The sequence below is a fragment of the Mangifera indica genome, chromosome 7 (assembly GCF_011075055.1).
Source record: "Mangifera indica cultivar Alphonso chromosome 7, CATAS_Mindica_2.1, whole genome shotgun sequence".
NCBI lineage: Eukaryota > Viridiplantae > Streptophyta > Magnoliopsida > Sapindales > Anacardiaceae > Mangifera > Mangifera indica.
The window spans coordinates 12109535-12123594 of NC_058143.1; the positions used below are offsets into that span (position 1 = coordinate 12109535).

Consider the following 14060-nt stretch of genomic DNA (forward strand, 5'->3'; position numbering starts at 1 on the left):
AATAATAAAAATTAGATAGGTTATGTTGTAAATATTATAGTAGTATAGGATAACATGAGATTACTTCAATCGTTATTATTTTATTAATAATGCAATCATATGTGATATTTTATATATAGTTGTGTGTAATAAGTAAAATAATAAAAATTAGATAGGTTATGTTTAATAATATTATTCTGTCAAATTGAATTATGGAATAGGTATAATTGTGCAATAGACATATGTAAATAGTATTTTCAATCGTATTATTTATGTTGATTATATATTTTATTTGGATAATATACAAATTTACCCCAAATTTTGGGGTTTAAGCAAAAATACCCTTATATTAAAGTATTTAAACGAAAATGCCCCAAATATCCCTTTAAAAACCAAAAATATCCTTTTTTTTTTAAGGGTAATACCAAAACATGATACATTTAAGTAGTCACAATATATAATTGAATTACAAAATAGGTATAATTGTGCAATAGACATCTGTAAATAGTATTTTCGATCGTATTATTTATGTTGATTATATATTTTATTGTAAGATTAATCTAAATAGTTGGATATGCTTAAATTAGATATGGGGGGAAATGGATAGAAATGAGTGACAATGTTATAAAATATGTTGGAGGTAATAGGAAATTGATTAAAATTCTAAAACACATATCATTCGAAGAATTAATCGAAATAGTGAGTGACAAGTGTAATATAGATCGATGGGTATTTAATATTTAATTAAACATGAATTTGACGCATCTCGATGACGGCATTCCGGTAGAAATTTTGAATGATGAAGATGTTGAGGTTCTTAACGGTTTATCTAACCTTTTCAAAGAATGTGTTCCAGTTTTTGTTATAATTACAGTTAATGATGATAGTTATGAGGCTCAACAAGCAGATGAAGATTTACAAGGTGGTGAGCCGAACAGTTATCCAAAAAATCAAACTATTGTTATAGAAGAGATTCAAAATATCGAGATCAATCCGAAACAAGAATTCTTAGCAGAAGATTTTGCTTATATAAATGAAGTTAAAGTTGATGCATTGTATCACACAAAAGATTTTCTTAATGGGTAGGAAGTAACTTTTCCAGAGCAGAGTGAATTTGAGGGAAAGGTTGTACATAAAAATTAGAGGTTGAAAAGAAGACCTATATCAATAACGATATTGGAGGTATAAGTTGTTTTCCAGAAACAAATCCTGCTGGTAGGAATGTTCGTACTGATGCATTTCATTGGTTACCACCTTTTCCTGATCAACCATTTATATCCAGAAACTTAAAAGTATCGACCGATACTGATTCTCCAAAAGTTGATATATTGTTTCCAAGTAAACAACATGTCATTAATGCGATATATCAAGAAGCGCTTCGTAGGGGATATCAATTTTTTGTAAACAAATCAGACACGATTAGATGGGTGGTTAAATGTCGTAATGAAGAATGTAAATGACGTGCACGAGTAATTAGGGTGGGAGAAAGTGATAGCTTTGAATTACATAATATGGATAACCATCACACATGTTGTAGAGATCAGATATTACCTCATCATAGGCAAACAGGTGCCCGAGCTTTAGGACAAATTTTGAGGACCAAATTTATTTTAGTTGATCGTGTTTATCAACCAAAAGAGATCTTTGTTGATATCTCTAACCGATATAAAATTGATATATCATATGCACAAGCATGGCGGGCGAGAAATTGGGCGCTTCAATCATTGAGGGAGACACCAGAAGAGTCGTTTATGTTGCTGCCAAAGTATTGACTCAATTTAGAATGTTGTAATCCGAGGACGGTGACACATTCACTAATGGATAAGCAGGATCGATTTAAATACTTTTACATGGCATTCGGTTGTAGTATTTGTGCATTTTAGCAACATATTTGAACGGTTATTTGTATTAATGTTGTTTTCTTAAAGGGTAGATATCTAGGTCAACTATTTATTATTGTTGCATTGGATGGGAATAATTAGATATATCTATTTGCTTTTAGGATTGGTCCTAGGGAAGATCATGACATATGGTGCTGGTTTTTAATAAAGCTGAAGGATTGTATTGGTGAGGTACCTTATTTAGCCATTATTTTAGATTGACATATCAGCATATTTTCTGCAATGGCTGAAGTATTTCTTAGTGTGCACCACGGTTATTGTTGTCACCACCTCCATTGTAACATGCGGTCCAAGTACAAGAAGAATGCCAAAGTCACATAGATGTATTGGAAAACAGCTAAGGCATACACAGAGTATGAATTCCAATAGGTAATGAAGTCACTGGCCTGTATACACTCTGATGCAGCTACATACCTATACGAGGTAGGTTTCGATCGATGGGCACGAGCATATTTTCCAGGGCATAGGTACAATGTAATGACTACCAATATTGCTGAGTCATTTAATGCCTTGGCCTGACACATTCGAGGCTTACCTATTATAATGCTAATTGAGTTCATCAGAGGTACATTGCAGCGATGGATTTATGAAAGAAGAAATCATGTCAGTAAGTCCATATTCAATGTTATAATTTGTTATAAATGTGTGTTACTAAACTTATACTTGATTACTAACCAGATCTATTTATATTTATATGATTTACAATGCTTGTACCAATCTAGTCACACCTTGGGTTGAGGATAAGATCGCCAAATGCGTATGAAAGTCTTCAAACTTGGAGGTGTGTCCTATAACATCTTATCGATACCAGGTCCTTGGTAGTGGCCAATATGATGCCTTGGTCAACCTGACGAAACGTACATGTACCTGTAGAAAATTTCAAATATCATAGATTCCCTACATGTATGTTATTATTGTAGCCAGATATATGAAGCTCATAACCTGCATTCAATGGGTGCACCCATACTACAGCACAACTTTTTATCGTACAGTATATGCGGACATAGTCAATCCATTGGGAGATCAGTCAGAGTGGATTCATCTGGAGGAGGTAAGTGTTATCCACCCACCATACGTGCATCGTCGTCATGCAGGTCATCCAGCAAATAAAAAGAGATGTCCTTTTTAAGGAGAGGTTGTTGAACAACTTATCTGTAGACGATGTCACCAACCTGGACATACAAGACAGAATTACAAAAGCCCTATTCCAATACTTAATTATGTACCATTAAATTCAGGAAGAAGAAAGATGGAAAATAACTGCACTTGTTAATTGTACTTGTTAATTTTAATATTAATATTGTTTTTGTACTTGTTTCTGTAACTCTAATGTTTGTGGCTGTTAATTTTAATATAAATATTGTCTTTGTACTTGTTTCTATAAATCTAATGCTTGTGATTGTTACAGAGGACAAATTCTGACTATAGGATGTTATCTTTTTATATCGTTTTTTTTCCATTATATTTGTTGTTTATGGTAACTATATAAAAGGCAAATGCATATAAATGAATCAATATATGGATAAATATATATACAAATGAATAAATAAACATATATACAAATACAAATAACATATAAAATAATCGTCAATCAATATCCTGAAAATATAGCTGCGTGCCTAAACAAGTGCGCAGACGTAACGAGTCCTTTCACTCAAATGATAACAATCAGCGAAGTGCTAAACACTCGATGTGTCATTATATGAACACCCTACAGCCACCTGATAGGGGCGTCTGCTACGGTATATCCACCACTCTATGCAATGTAAATGGATCGTTCCGTGGACTTCGGTGCGTGTCAGACCAAAATGATGTCACAGCTAGCAAATATGGTATCATCGACGTATATCCCAACATCTTTTGCCTAAATAGCTCCGGGTCAGTAGTGAAACTCTGTAAGGAGTCATAAACCATAATTTTCCACTCTTTCAAATCCAACACCCCTGTAACCCAATGCGCATTATCGAAGTTTATTGGGATATAAACCTGTACACGTTGATATAATACATATTAGATCTTATTCCATTATTCTTCGAAAGATACTTGAGATTTGAATACTAACCTCATCGATCATACCCTAAGGTTGCAAATGTAACTCAAGTGGGTAATCTACATCCATCATGTGTGTAAAGAGCAGAGGGAACTTGTAGTTATCTTGATCTCTTGTCCAGGCAGCATACTCATGAGGGATGTATCCAACAAAGCAACTTAAAACTATCGTCCAGTTCTATCGAACATTCGTAGTATCATCATGCTGACATCGACGTAATAACCCTAAAAATGCATCAACATGCTAGAAAAACAGGAAATATAATGTTATCAGGCCATAGAAGGATTATCTAACCAAAATACGAAATTCATTTGTTAAAGTGAACTCACCTCGTCAGACAACCATTCGGATGTGTCCATAAGTGTACCCCAAAATGCATTTTTGGTCCTCCCACCTATGTCATATACATGACGTTTTTCGAACAGGTTCGACTCTGTATATCACTTTTTGAATATTTCCTCACGCTCGGTGCTCGATAACTGCATAGGTGGTCTCGTCCGTTGGCTCCGTGGTTTCAAAGGATTCGTGTATGGACTACGAATGAGGGGTCCCTTCTTGACGATCCTACCACGAACTGTACGAAAATACTACACCAAAACAAATAATACTTTAGGTAAAATGAATAATAAATTATTCCAATCGAACTTATTAAATTTTTTAAAAATCTACAATTTTTAATACCTTTTATAACGTTGGAGTCATAGTTAGAGAATCCGCAAATGAAGCTATATCGAATACATTTTTGTTCGGGACCGGTTACATTCAAATACACGAATTGACTAAATGAGATGATAAATTATTTCAATCGTACTTATTAAATTTCTTGAAAATTCAATTACCTGCTCCTGGTCCTTATGTGTAAGGATCTTAACAACATCATCAGTGACCTCGTCATCTTGGGAGATAATATCGATCACCTGTTTTCCTTTGCTTAGAGTGTTGAGATAGACCAAACGGAGATCTTATTGTAACAGCAAAGAAATGGTAAACGACTGTTGAAATTAACAAATATAACAATTAATAGTGCATATTCCGACACTTCACCTCAACCTCCTCCTAAAGCGATACTGGAGCATCCGCATGTGGTGATCGATCGACATCTCTAATATCCTATGACAATATTAACATTTAATATTAGTAAATCAAACTATTGAACAAAAAAATAACAAAGTATTCATTATACAATGTATGTACCTCTAATGTCGAAACAGACGTCACAATGGGATCCGCAATCGGTGTAGCTGCAGAAACGTCAGGTCGCTGTCACAATATTAATAATAACAAGTTTAGAGAAAACCAAAATTTGAATGTGTAAATGAGATATAATATTGTATATCCATGTTCTACTAACCGGAATAATCATAGAAGGTGTCAATAAAGAAATCATGTGAAGTGATCCATCGTCCCCGACATCCTGTATCAGTATTAGCAATTAATATTAATTAATCGAGAAGTTATATTTATCAGTATTAATAGATGAACAATTAAAGAATTCAGATATAACATTTATTTCAAAAAGACGTTACAATTACCTGAACCATCGTAGAAGGTGCCATCGAGAAGACCTCATGTAATGATATATAATCGCAGATATCAAGAGTCAATATCAGATCTTCTTGGGATGGTCTCTCATCAAACAACTGACGCTGTAATAATTTCAACAGATTAAAATGGCCGAAAGACTATTTCCCACCCAAGGTATGTTGCAATCTCAAGTTTCCACTCTTTAACTATAGAAATACCAAACACCTACCCATGAGCTGTTAAAATTAATGGTGGTAAGGGTAAACTCATCATTTTCTCTGTAATATTAAAAAATAAACTAAAATATAATCTATTTTTGCCCCCTTAAACTTTAAAAACTAAAATTTTCCTCCAGCCTAAGTTTTAAAAAATGACAGTTTTACCATAAGGTTTAGTTTTGAAATCTTCGATGACATCTCCGACTCCATTGCTGATGACCTCTCCCTCCTGAAGCATCTTCTCCTTCCAGTGATCTCTTTCCTCCTATTTGGATGCCCGATCGATGTCAGAGAAACCCTGGGAGACGAAGACGGTCTTTGTCTCCCAAGGCTTCTCTGACGTCGATTGGGTATCCAAATGGGAGAAAAGAGATCATTGGGAGGAGAGGATGCTTCAGGAGGAAGAGGTCGTTGGCAATAGAGCTAGAGATTTCAAAACTAAACCTTAGGGTGAAACTGCCATTTTTTAAAACTTAGGCTGGGGGAAAATTTTAGTTTTTAAAGTTTATGAAGGCAAAAAGAGATAAAATTTTCAGGCATTAGGATTCTGTTAAATTTAACCGGCCATGGATGGGTAAATGGTATTTCCATAGTTAAAAGAGTGGAAACTTGAGATTATAGCATACCTTGGGTGGGAAATAGTCGTTTGGCCGATTAAAATTTATTTCAAAAGTAACATTCTTAAAATACTTGAAGCAGGTAGCACTCACATCGACAACAGGTGGAGATAAGAATGTCAGAGCCCCTGTCAATAGTCTGTCACCATCATCTCGAGAAAACTGTAATAAGATGTACAATTATTATAAGGTTTATATTATTGCGTATATAAATAGATTAAATATCTTGTAAAGTATTAACTTTTTTACCTGTTCGACAATATCTGTATGGTGATGAGATCGTCCAACCTCCGTACGAGTCATCGTACCTACTATACAACTCAGTCTATCCTCCATAAGAGTCATCCTACCCTTAATGCGACTAAACCTATCCTCCATCTTAGCCTTTAACCTAGTAAGTCGATCTAAGATAAGATTTCCCCATCGAGCTAATGCAGTATCGAAGTGATGAATAGAGAAATTTGGTCTAGTGACAAGAGGATCATCTGATATGTGCTCAGTGGTATGGGGCATAGGCACGGGATCTGATGATATATGCTTAGTGGTAGGGCGTATAGGCAGATCCGGTGATATATGCTCTTTGATAAGGTCGCTAATCGGGCAAGAGTCGATGAGAAAAGGCTGAACATGAGCATCAATAGGAGGAGGAGCAATGATCGGAGAATTAACATTAGGAGGACTTGATGATGTATCTCCTGACGCTGAAAAAGATCGACTATCTGACACCCTTGTATATCGAACGATATCCTCATACCAATCAGTATCTCTTTCAATCGGAGATAAATCTATCAGAAAATTAACATCATCCTGTAAAATATTTATTTTCAGTATTCATTATTGTTATATCTATAATATATATTAATGTTGATTAAATTACTACTTACTATATCTCCAGTGAAGATAGTTGAGATAGAATCCCATCCCAGAATGTCCTTCGTGTGCCATCTCAACATCCGGGTGTCTCCTACAACCGGTGAAATATCCGCCCATCGATTTAATAAGTCCAGTGTCTCATGTATCCAAAACTGCAATATTAACATAAATCGGTTATTGTATATATTTACAATCATATTAAACTAATTTTATTTTAAACACAAATTTTTTGTTTAAATTAATAAATACCATAACTACCTGAAACGCTAGTGGAAATCCCCTGATGTCATACTGCTTAAGCTGGTTTTTCTTTTTCTTTTTCAGGCTGAAATCTATAGAAATTCAGGAAATATTATCGCATATAGAGCGATATGTCATATGCCACACTTGTACTCCCATGGGTATGCATTAAACTCATCAAGATGATCAGTTAATTGCAATATCTTCTAGGGAATTGTTTTCCTCAAATCACTCCCTAATAGCCTCATGTGAAGATAAAACAACAGTGCTAACTTCACTGTATTAGTGTCATCCTCCCCCCACGGTCTCTGCTGCAAAACACGGCTCAGATCAGCATATGTAACTAATTTACACCTATGAAAATATGTCTGAAGGATCCGATCTGTGGCCTTCGATAGAATATAGAGGTCGATATCTACCATATGATTGAATCGAAGGCCTATAATAATAGCAAACTCATACGCACTGAATCTGACATCCACATCATTAACTCGAAACTATAACTCTTCTCGCGAGGTCACCTTATTTACCACTCGAAGGATGAAGGAATGTATTAGAACCCTACTAAATCGACTATCCTTCAAGTCCAAGAAGTGTCCGAAATATGTACGTCGAAAAATTTGTAATTGCCCCTCTGTTAATAATTTTTTTATCACGGCTCCCATATCTTTATATCCACGTGTAGTAACTTGAGTCTTGAAGTGTTTTTTGGGAGGAAATTGCATTTCATCCCTGCCTTCGTCTTTTTTTCTCTTTTGTCCAGCTCCCTGTATGAAAATTAAATCACAATTATATTATATTTATATTATAAATTATTCAATTCTATACATAGCGGCCTTATTCGAAAAAACAGATGTCAAATTCGAATTCTACACATCAAAAAACCTTAAGATGGATAAATTTCATTTTGCCCCTAATTTGGAAAATATAAAAAACCCTAAAATTATATAAAATTGTATTCTGCCCCCTAATTCCAACCACACGAAATCGCATGGCAGATAACTATGGAAAACCGCATTTTGCCCCACCACGCTAATTCGCGCGTCAACGGCACGAATTCAGGGGGTTGACTGTAATTTCGTGTGTCAACGAATTTTTCAAATTTAAACTCTGCCCCCACCACACGATGAAAAAGTGCATTTTTACCCCCAACCACATGATATCGTGTAGTCCACGAAATTTGAAAAGTGAAAAAAACCACCCCTTCTTCAACAATTCTCACCACACGAATTCGTGTGGTCACTGCGCCATTCGTGTGGCCACATTTCACCTCCCAAACTTCGTTTTTCAGACTTCATTTCAACAACAATCAACTCTACACCTAATCTAACACAAAAGCCCCAAGATAATTTATCAAAATCACCAAAAAATCAAGCATTTTCGTCAAGAATTTCAAATCGAAACCCTAACGCTAAACACCCAAAATTCACATCAAATCGCTCAAATCTCGAACCAAAATGTATAAAGAGATGACAAGGGTTGTTTTACTAACCTTTTTATCCATTTTCGTGGCCGAAAACGTCACAAAAATCATCGAAGAAAATCAAAGTTGTTGAGTGCGCGAAAACGCGAATTCGAAATTTCTGTTTTCGTGTGTTGGTTTGTGATGCGCGTGGTTATGGCCGAATTTGACATGGGGGGCATTTTTGTCTCTTCACAATTTTGGGGCAGTTTCGTTAACAGTAAAATTCAGGGATAATTTCGTTTTGCCCCCTCATCTTTGGGGCAATTATTTTAATTTCCCTTAAAAAAATTCCTTTATAATAAAATTGTTCATATTTTTATAAATATTTTTTTGGGTTAATTTTCCCCAATTAAACCCAAAGTCTGATTTTACTATAACTTAAAGTGGCACTGGGTTGTGTCAAGTCAAGCCGAACCGACCTAGTTTTGGTACAATCTATCATTTTTGCAAACTGCATCGGGTCAAAGGCCGTTACAATGTGGGTTTTGCGGCTGAGATGACCCACAAAAATCTTAAGATTTGCAACACAACCCAAGGTCTCAAAGATTGTGCCTTTGTGGGGCGATCCGTGTGTTGTTATGAACCAGTTCACTGAATTATGTAATTTTTCATATATTTTTTATTTTTTTAATAATTTTTTGCAGACTATACTCAACTGCAAACTTTATCTCAAGGCCTTTAATACGACCTATGGGCATGATATAACTCACTATAGTAACAGCTATACCTCCCTAGACCTAATCGAAAGAGGGGGTCACCCAGAGCTCCCTTGACAGGCCTACCACCCAGATTATACATGTCTAGCTACCACCCACATTAACCGGTGAGATGCTAAGATTTTCCTATATAATCTATATTTTTCACATATAATTTTCAAGTTTTTTCTTGAATTCTATCAAAAAAGATGCTTGACACTGACGTCAATCTGTAAGTTTGAATGGTGGTGGTAGGAGATGAAAATCTGGAAAAAAGATTCTGAGTAAATTATATATATGAGAAGGTGACAAATGAAGTCATCAGCAACCACGTTGAAGCGCGGAGCCTTGGGATCATCACTGAGCTTCTTCTGCATGCGCTGCAGCTTGCATGCATTTGTTTAACCTTATGACCTTTCCAATTGCCACTCCCGTCTTTCGAACGCGTGTCTTCTTCATGAAAACTCTTCTCCAAGAACCCTAGCTAATTTGAACCTGCATAGCCTAATAAGCTTTCTCTTTCTTTCTCAAACTAAATGCCTAATATTTTGTTCGTCATGAGACCAGGCCTATTTATAAGCTAATTAGATTTGTTCATTCTACTGTATATTCAGGTAAACTTTATATGTTTTACGCTATTTGGAAATTTAATTCTTCCTCCTACTCTTATTTTTTCTCTATTCTTTCCCCTGTAACATACTTGAATTTGCAGACAAAGTTCCTAATCATTTAGAAACCCCTTTGATTAGTATGAACAATTAATCTTCATTTCTATCTCTAATCACAATACAAAAATATTTGTTGATTATCTGTGAATTTGCTTAATGAATTCTAATTTTCTTATTCATTTCCTCAACTTTTTGTGTGTCATTGTTAGCTTGTAGAAATTTAAAATTTTCCCTGGTGTTGATCTTTATTTCGAGTGTCTTGAAGAAAATATGGTACAGAATAATCACAGTAATCTTCCACATCATTGATCCTAAAATTTCTTTCTAAACTCTTGTGCGAAGAATCCTTTTGAAGACAAATGTTGAGATAATAATCCTTTGTGTTTGTATCTCACCACAAGTATTTTTTGTAAATGTATATAGATGGAAGATCCATACTCGGCCATGGAGGGGAGTACTGAAGAATACTCATCCTTGGAAAACAGAGGAAAAGTTCGCTGGATCTTGTGCAAGGGCTTAACAGTGGGAAGGAAAATTTTGGTGACAGGATTTGTGATGTCTTCGGCTCCTGTGATAGTTCCTCCTCTTGTGGTTATCTCCTTTCTTGGGTTCGCTTGTTCGGTTCCGTATGGGCTGTTGTTGGCGGGCTATGCTTGCAATAATAAGCTTATGAGTATGCTGCTTCCGGGGTCTAAACCCCCTCCATTTCTTTTGGATTATGGACAAGTGTCGTATACAGATGAAGTTGTTGGGGATGATGAGCATGGTGAAGAAGAAGATGGGTGGCGTAGAGGAGCTACTGATATGAAGAAGGAAGAAGAAGAGATGTTGGAGTATCCACGGGAAACAGTTGAGATGAGGATTGAATTAGAGGAGAATGACAATGATCGTTGTATTGATGTGGCAAATCATGGAGTTATTAGAAAAGATGAAATTGAGATAGTGGAGGAAAATGGGTATGAAGAAGCTGTTGAAGAGTATGAAGATGAAAATGAGGAAGAACCTATGAAATTAGAAGTTGAGGTGAGAATTGAGCGAGATGGAGAAGAGGAAGAGGAAAGGCCTCCGATTGTGGAAAGCCTAGATCATATGCCAGTTGATGATGTGGCTGCTGTTGTTGTTGATATTGAGGGAGATGAGAAAAGCGGCGAAGCCATTGAAGATATGGCAGCACCATTTAAAGTGACAGACATTGTTGTGGAACTATGTAAGAGTAACGAAGTTAAGGAAGATGAAGAATTGGTGAAAGAAACAAGTGGATTACTTGAAAAAATCAGGGAGGAGGGTATGGCTGATAAAGGAGAGCAAAGTAGCACGGAAACTTACAATGGGGTGCGTTTCCACGTTTCAGAAATGTTTCCGTTTCCAAAACTCTCTGAAACTTGTAGGAAACGTCTCGGGTCATTTCAAAATTTTTAAAAAATTTTGAAACACGTTTTTTTTAGAAGAAAAATAGTGAAATCGATTAAACACATATTTTTTGTATTTTCAAATCGAAAATGTCTTTAAATCTCATATTGAATTCATCTCCTCTCTACTTTTTAATGTGTTACTTATCTCTTCCCCAACATATCATATAGATTGGTGTGTATTGTTATTTTTTCTTAAATGTCTATGTGTGCTTGCTCAAGAACAATTTATAATAGGTTCTATGATTCTATTTTATACTATTCTTTCTCTTCATTCTTTTTTTTATTATTTATTTTTATATTATATAAGTTTATGTATTTTTGTTATAAAAAATTTAGTATTTATAAAAAAAACTTTTATATTTTTCATATTTATAAGTTTCTCCACGTTTCCGTTTCCTATATTTTTAAAAAAATGTGTTTCCATGTTTCCGTTTCTGCGTTTCCATGTTTCTCCGTTTCCGTTTCCGTGCTACATAGAAGGAGAGAAGAACAACCAGAGTGTAGAGAAATTATCCGGAAAGGCAGTGGAGGAAAACCGGCAAGTGAATAAGAATGTTGAAGAAATGGAAATGCCCATGGAAGGTAGAATTAGCAATAACCCTCTTACAAACGTTGAAAAGAACAACGACGAGGATGTGCCAAAGGCGGATGTGATTCCCAAAGAGGGCAAAATGGTTGGAACTACTGATGTCTGTAGTGTCAAAGAAGAGGAGGAAAAACCAGTTTTAAACAAGCCTTTTATGTTGCGGGGAGGAGGAGATGATAATGTTGGTAAGGATGTAGTACAAAATGTTCAATTGAATGGGGAGAAGGAAAATGTGACCTCTTCAAATCCAGATGTAAGAGAAATTGCTGATGAAAGTGGGTTTGATTTGTTTGATAATAGAATGCAGCTGCCCATTCAAATGCAGATTACAACACCATTGGAGGTAAAGCTATAGAATCTGACCAGCAGCTATTTGTTCATTCAAAGTATTCACTTTGAAGGCACAAAGTGAGTATAGTGATGATAGGTCATTCTATGATTAGATGATTTTAAATTAAAAGAAAAAGTAATATCTAATTACGCTATGACACATCATCTGTATACCTATTTTATTGTAAGGTTTGCATAATTAACATTGCTTTAGTTCTTTTTTTATATGTTTCCTTTCCAGTAATCTGAGTTCATGTGTGTATACTCCATTGACGCATCTGCAGAAAATGAACACACTTCACGTACCTGTGGAAATCCCGAGACAGTTGATTATATGGCGGTTCCTGTTTGTTCGGGAGAACGCAAGTGCAACGATGCTGCAATTTGCTCACAGGAAGACAGTGGTATGGCTTCCAGTAAGGTTAGAAAATTGCAATTTGTATACTTGTATTTGTTTTTCCACACCTTGGAAACTTTGAAACTTCAGTGGAATGAAATAAAGCTATGCAATTGTTGTACGTTTCAGGAGGTGTGCAGTGAGGAGAAAATCTGGGAACTTATGGAGGCGATGTGGCTGATAGTTGGATACAAAGTAGCGCCACAGGGCACATGCAGTGAGGAGTTGAAGAGGCTGTATTTGTTCACTGGAGTTGAGCCTCCAGCCTCGTTTAAGGACTCTTCTGATCTTGTTGAAGTTACTGAAAAGCTCAGGCTTCTCATGTCTATTGTTGGAGTCAAGTAGAAGATATTTACTTTTTTTTTTTTTTTTATAGTTTTAAGTTGATGTTTAAGATGCAAATAATATAGCGAAATTTGCCGCTTGCCCCTCTAATTTCAGAATTATGATTTTAATATCAGTGGATTTGTTGTTTTAGAGAGCATCATAAATCTGATCCATTTGACTTTTATATGTTTTTATTAAGAGTACTTATATATGCATAATTTTGAGTATAAAAATGATATATTATTATGTAATTACATAAGAAACCACATTTTCTTTTTTTTTTTTTATCTTTATCTCCTATTTCCTTTCTTCTCAATTTCAAGTCGGGTATGATGACAAATGATAATGGTAATTATATTAAAAGTATAGATAAAAGTGTCAATGATGCATAATTGTACGTTTAGAAAAAAAACTATAATATTTGAAATTTTTATGGTTTTAATGAAATTTGTAAGGGTTTTTAGCAACTTATTCCAATTAGATTAATAACTAACGAGGAGCCAATATCACTAAAATCACATCCCACCGTACATGAAATATTATAGTGTTGATTATTTTCATATGGCTAAATGACTATTTCCTACCCAAGATTTGATGAAATGGTATATTTCCACTTTTTTAGTTTGAAAAAATCAATTTTTTACCCATTTGTTGAATTTGTTAAAGAATTAAAAAATTATTTCTAAAATTGATAAAAAAACAAAAAAGCCCTCAAGTTGAGTAACGTTCTACCCCAAAATTTTATTTAATAATTTTTGCATTGTAATTTATTTTAATT

At 35.0% G+C, this 14060-nt stretch overlaps 1 protein-coding gene across 2 annotated transcripts; it reads left to right on the plus strand.

Moving 5' to 3' along the window:
* The first annotated feature begins 10055 nt into the window (after positions 1 to 10055).
* On the plus strand, positions 10056 to 13432 carry LOC123220400 (FK506-binding protein 5-like). 2 transcript variants are annotated; one of them, XM_044642612.1, is made up of 5 exons: positions 10056 to 10176; positions 10654 to 11530; positions 12123 to 12571; positions 12843 to 12979; positions 13085 to 13432. In XM_044642612.1, the coding sequence occupies exons 2-5, from the start codon at positions 10654 to 10656 to the stop codon at positions 13134 to 13136; spliced, it is 1515 nt and encodes a 504-aa protein (XP_044498547.1). In that variant the 5' UTR covers positions 10056 to 10176; the 3' UTR covers positions 13137 to 13432. The 2 variants fall into 2 exon arrangements, 1 of the variants encoding a protein (XP_044498547.1); XR_006503041.1 differs by lacking the exon at positions 13085 to 13432 and having other exon boundaries at positions 12123 to 12636; positions 12843 to 12931.
* Positions 13433 to 14060: the final 628 nt, after the last annotated feature.

Coding starts and splice junctions, on each gene's coding strand:
- LOC123220400 (XM_044642612.1), top strand. CDS start 10,654: ATGGAAGATCCATACTCGGCCATGGAGGGGAGTACTGAAGAATACTCA. Junction 11,531..12,122: donor GGAGGGTATGGCTGATAAAG/GAGAGCAAAGTA, acceptor GCTACATAGAAG/GAGAGAAGAACAACCAGAGT. Junction 12,980..13,084: donor GTGGTATGGCTTCCAGTAAG/GTTAGAAAATTG, acceptor TGTACGTTTCAG/GAGGTGTGCAGTGAGGAGAA.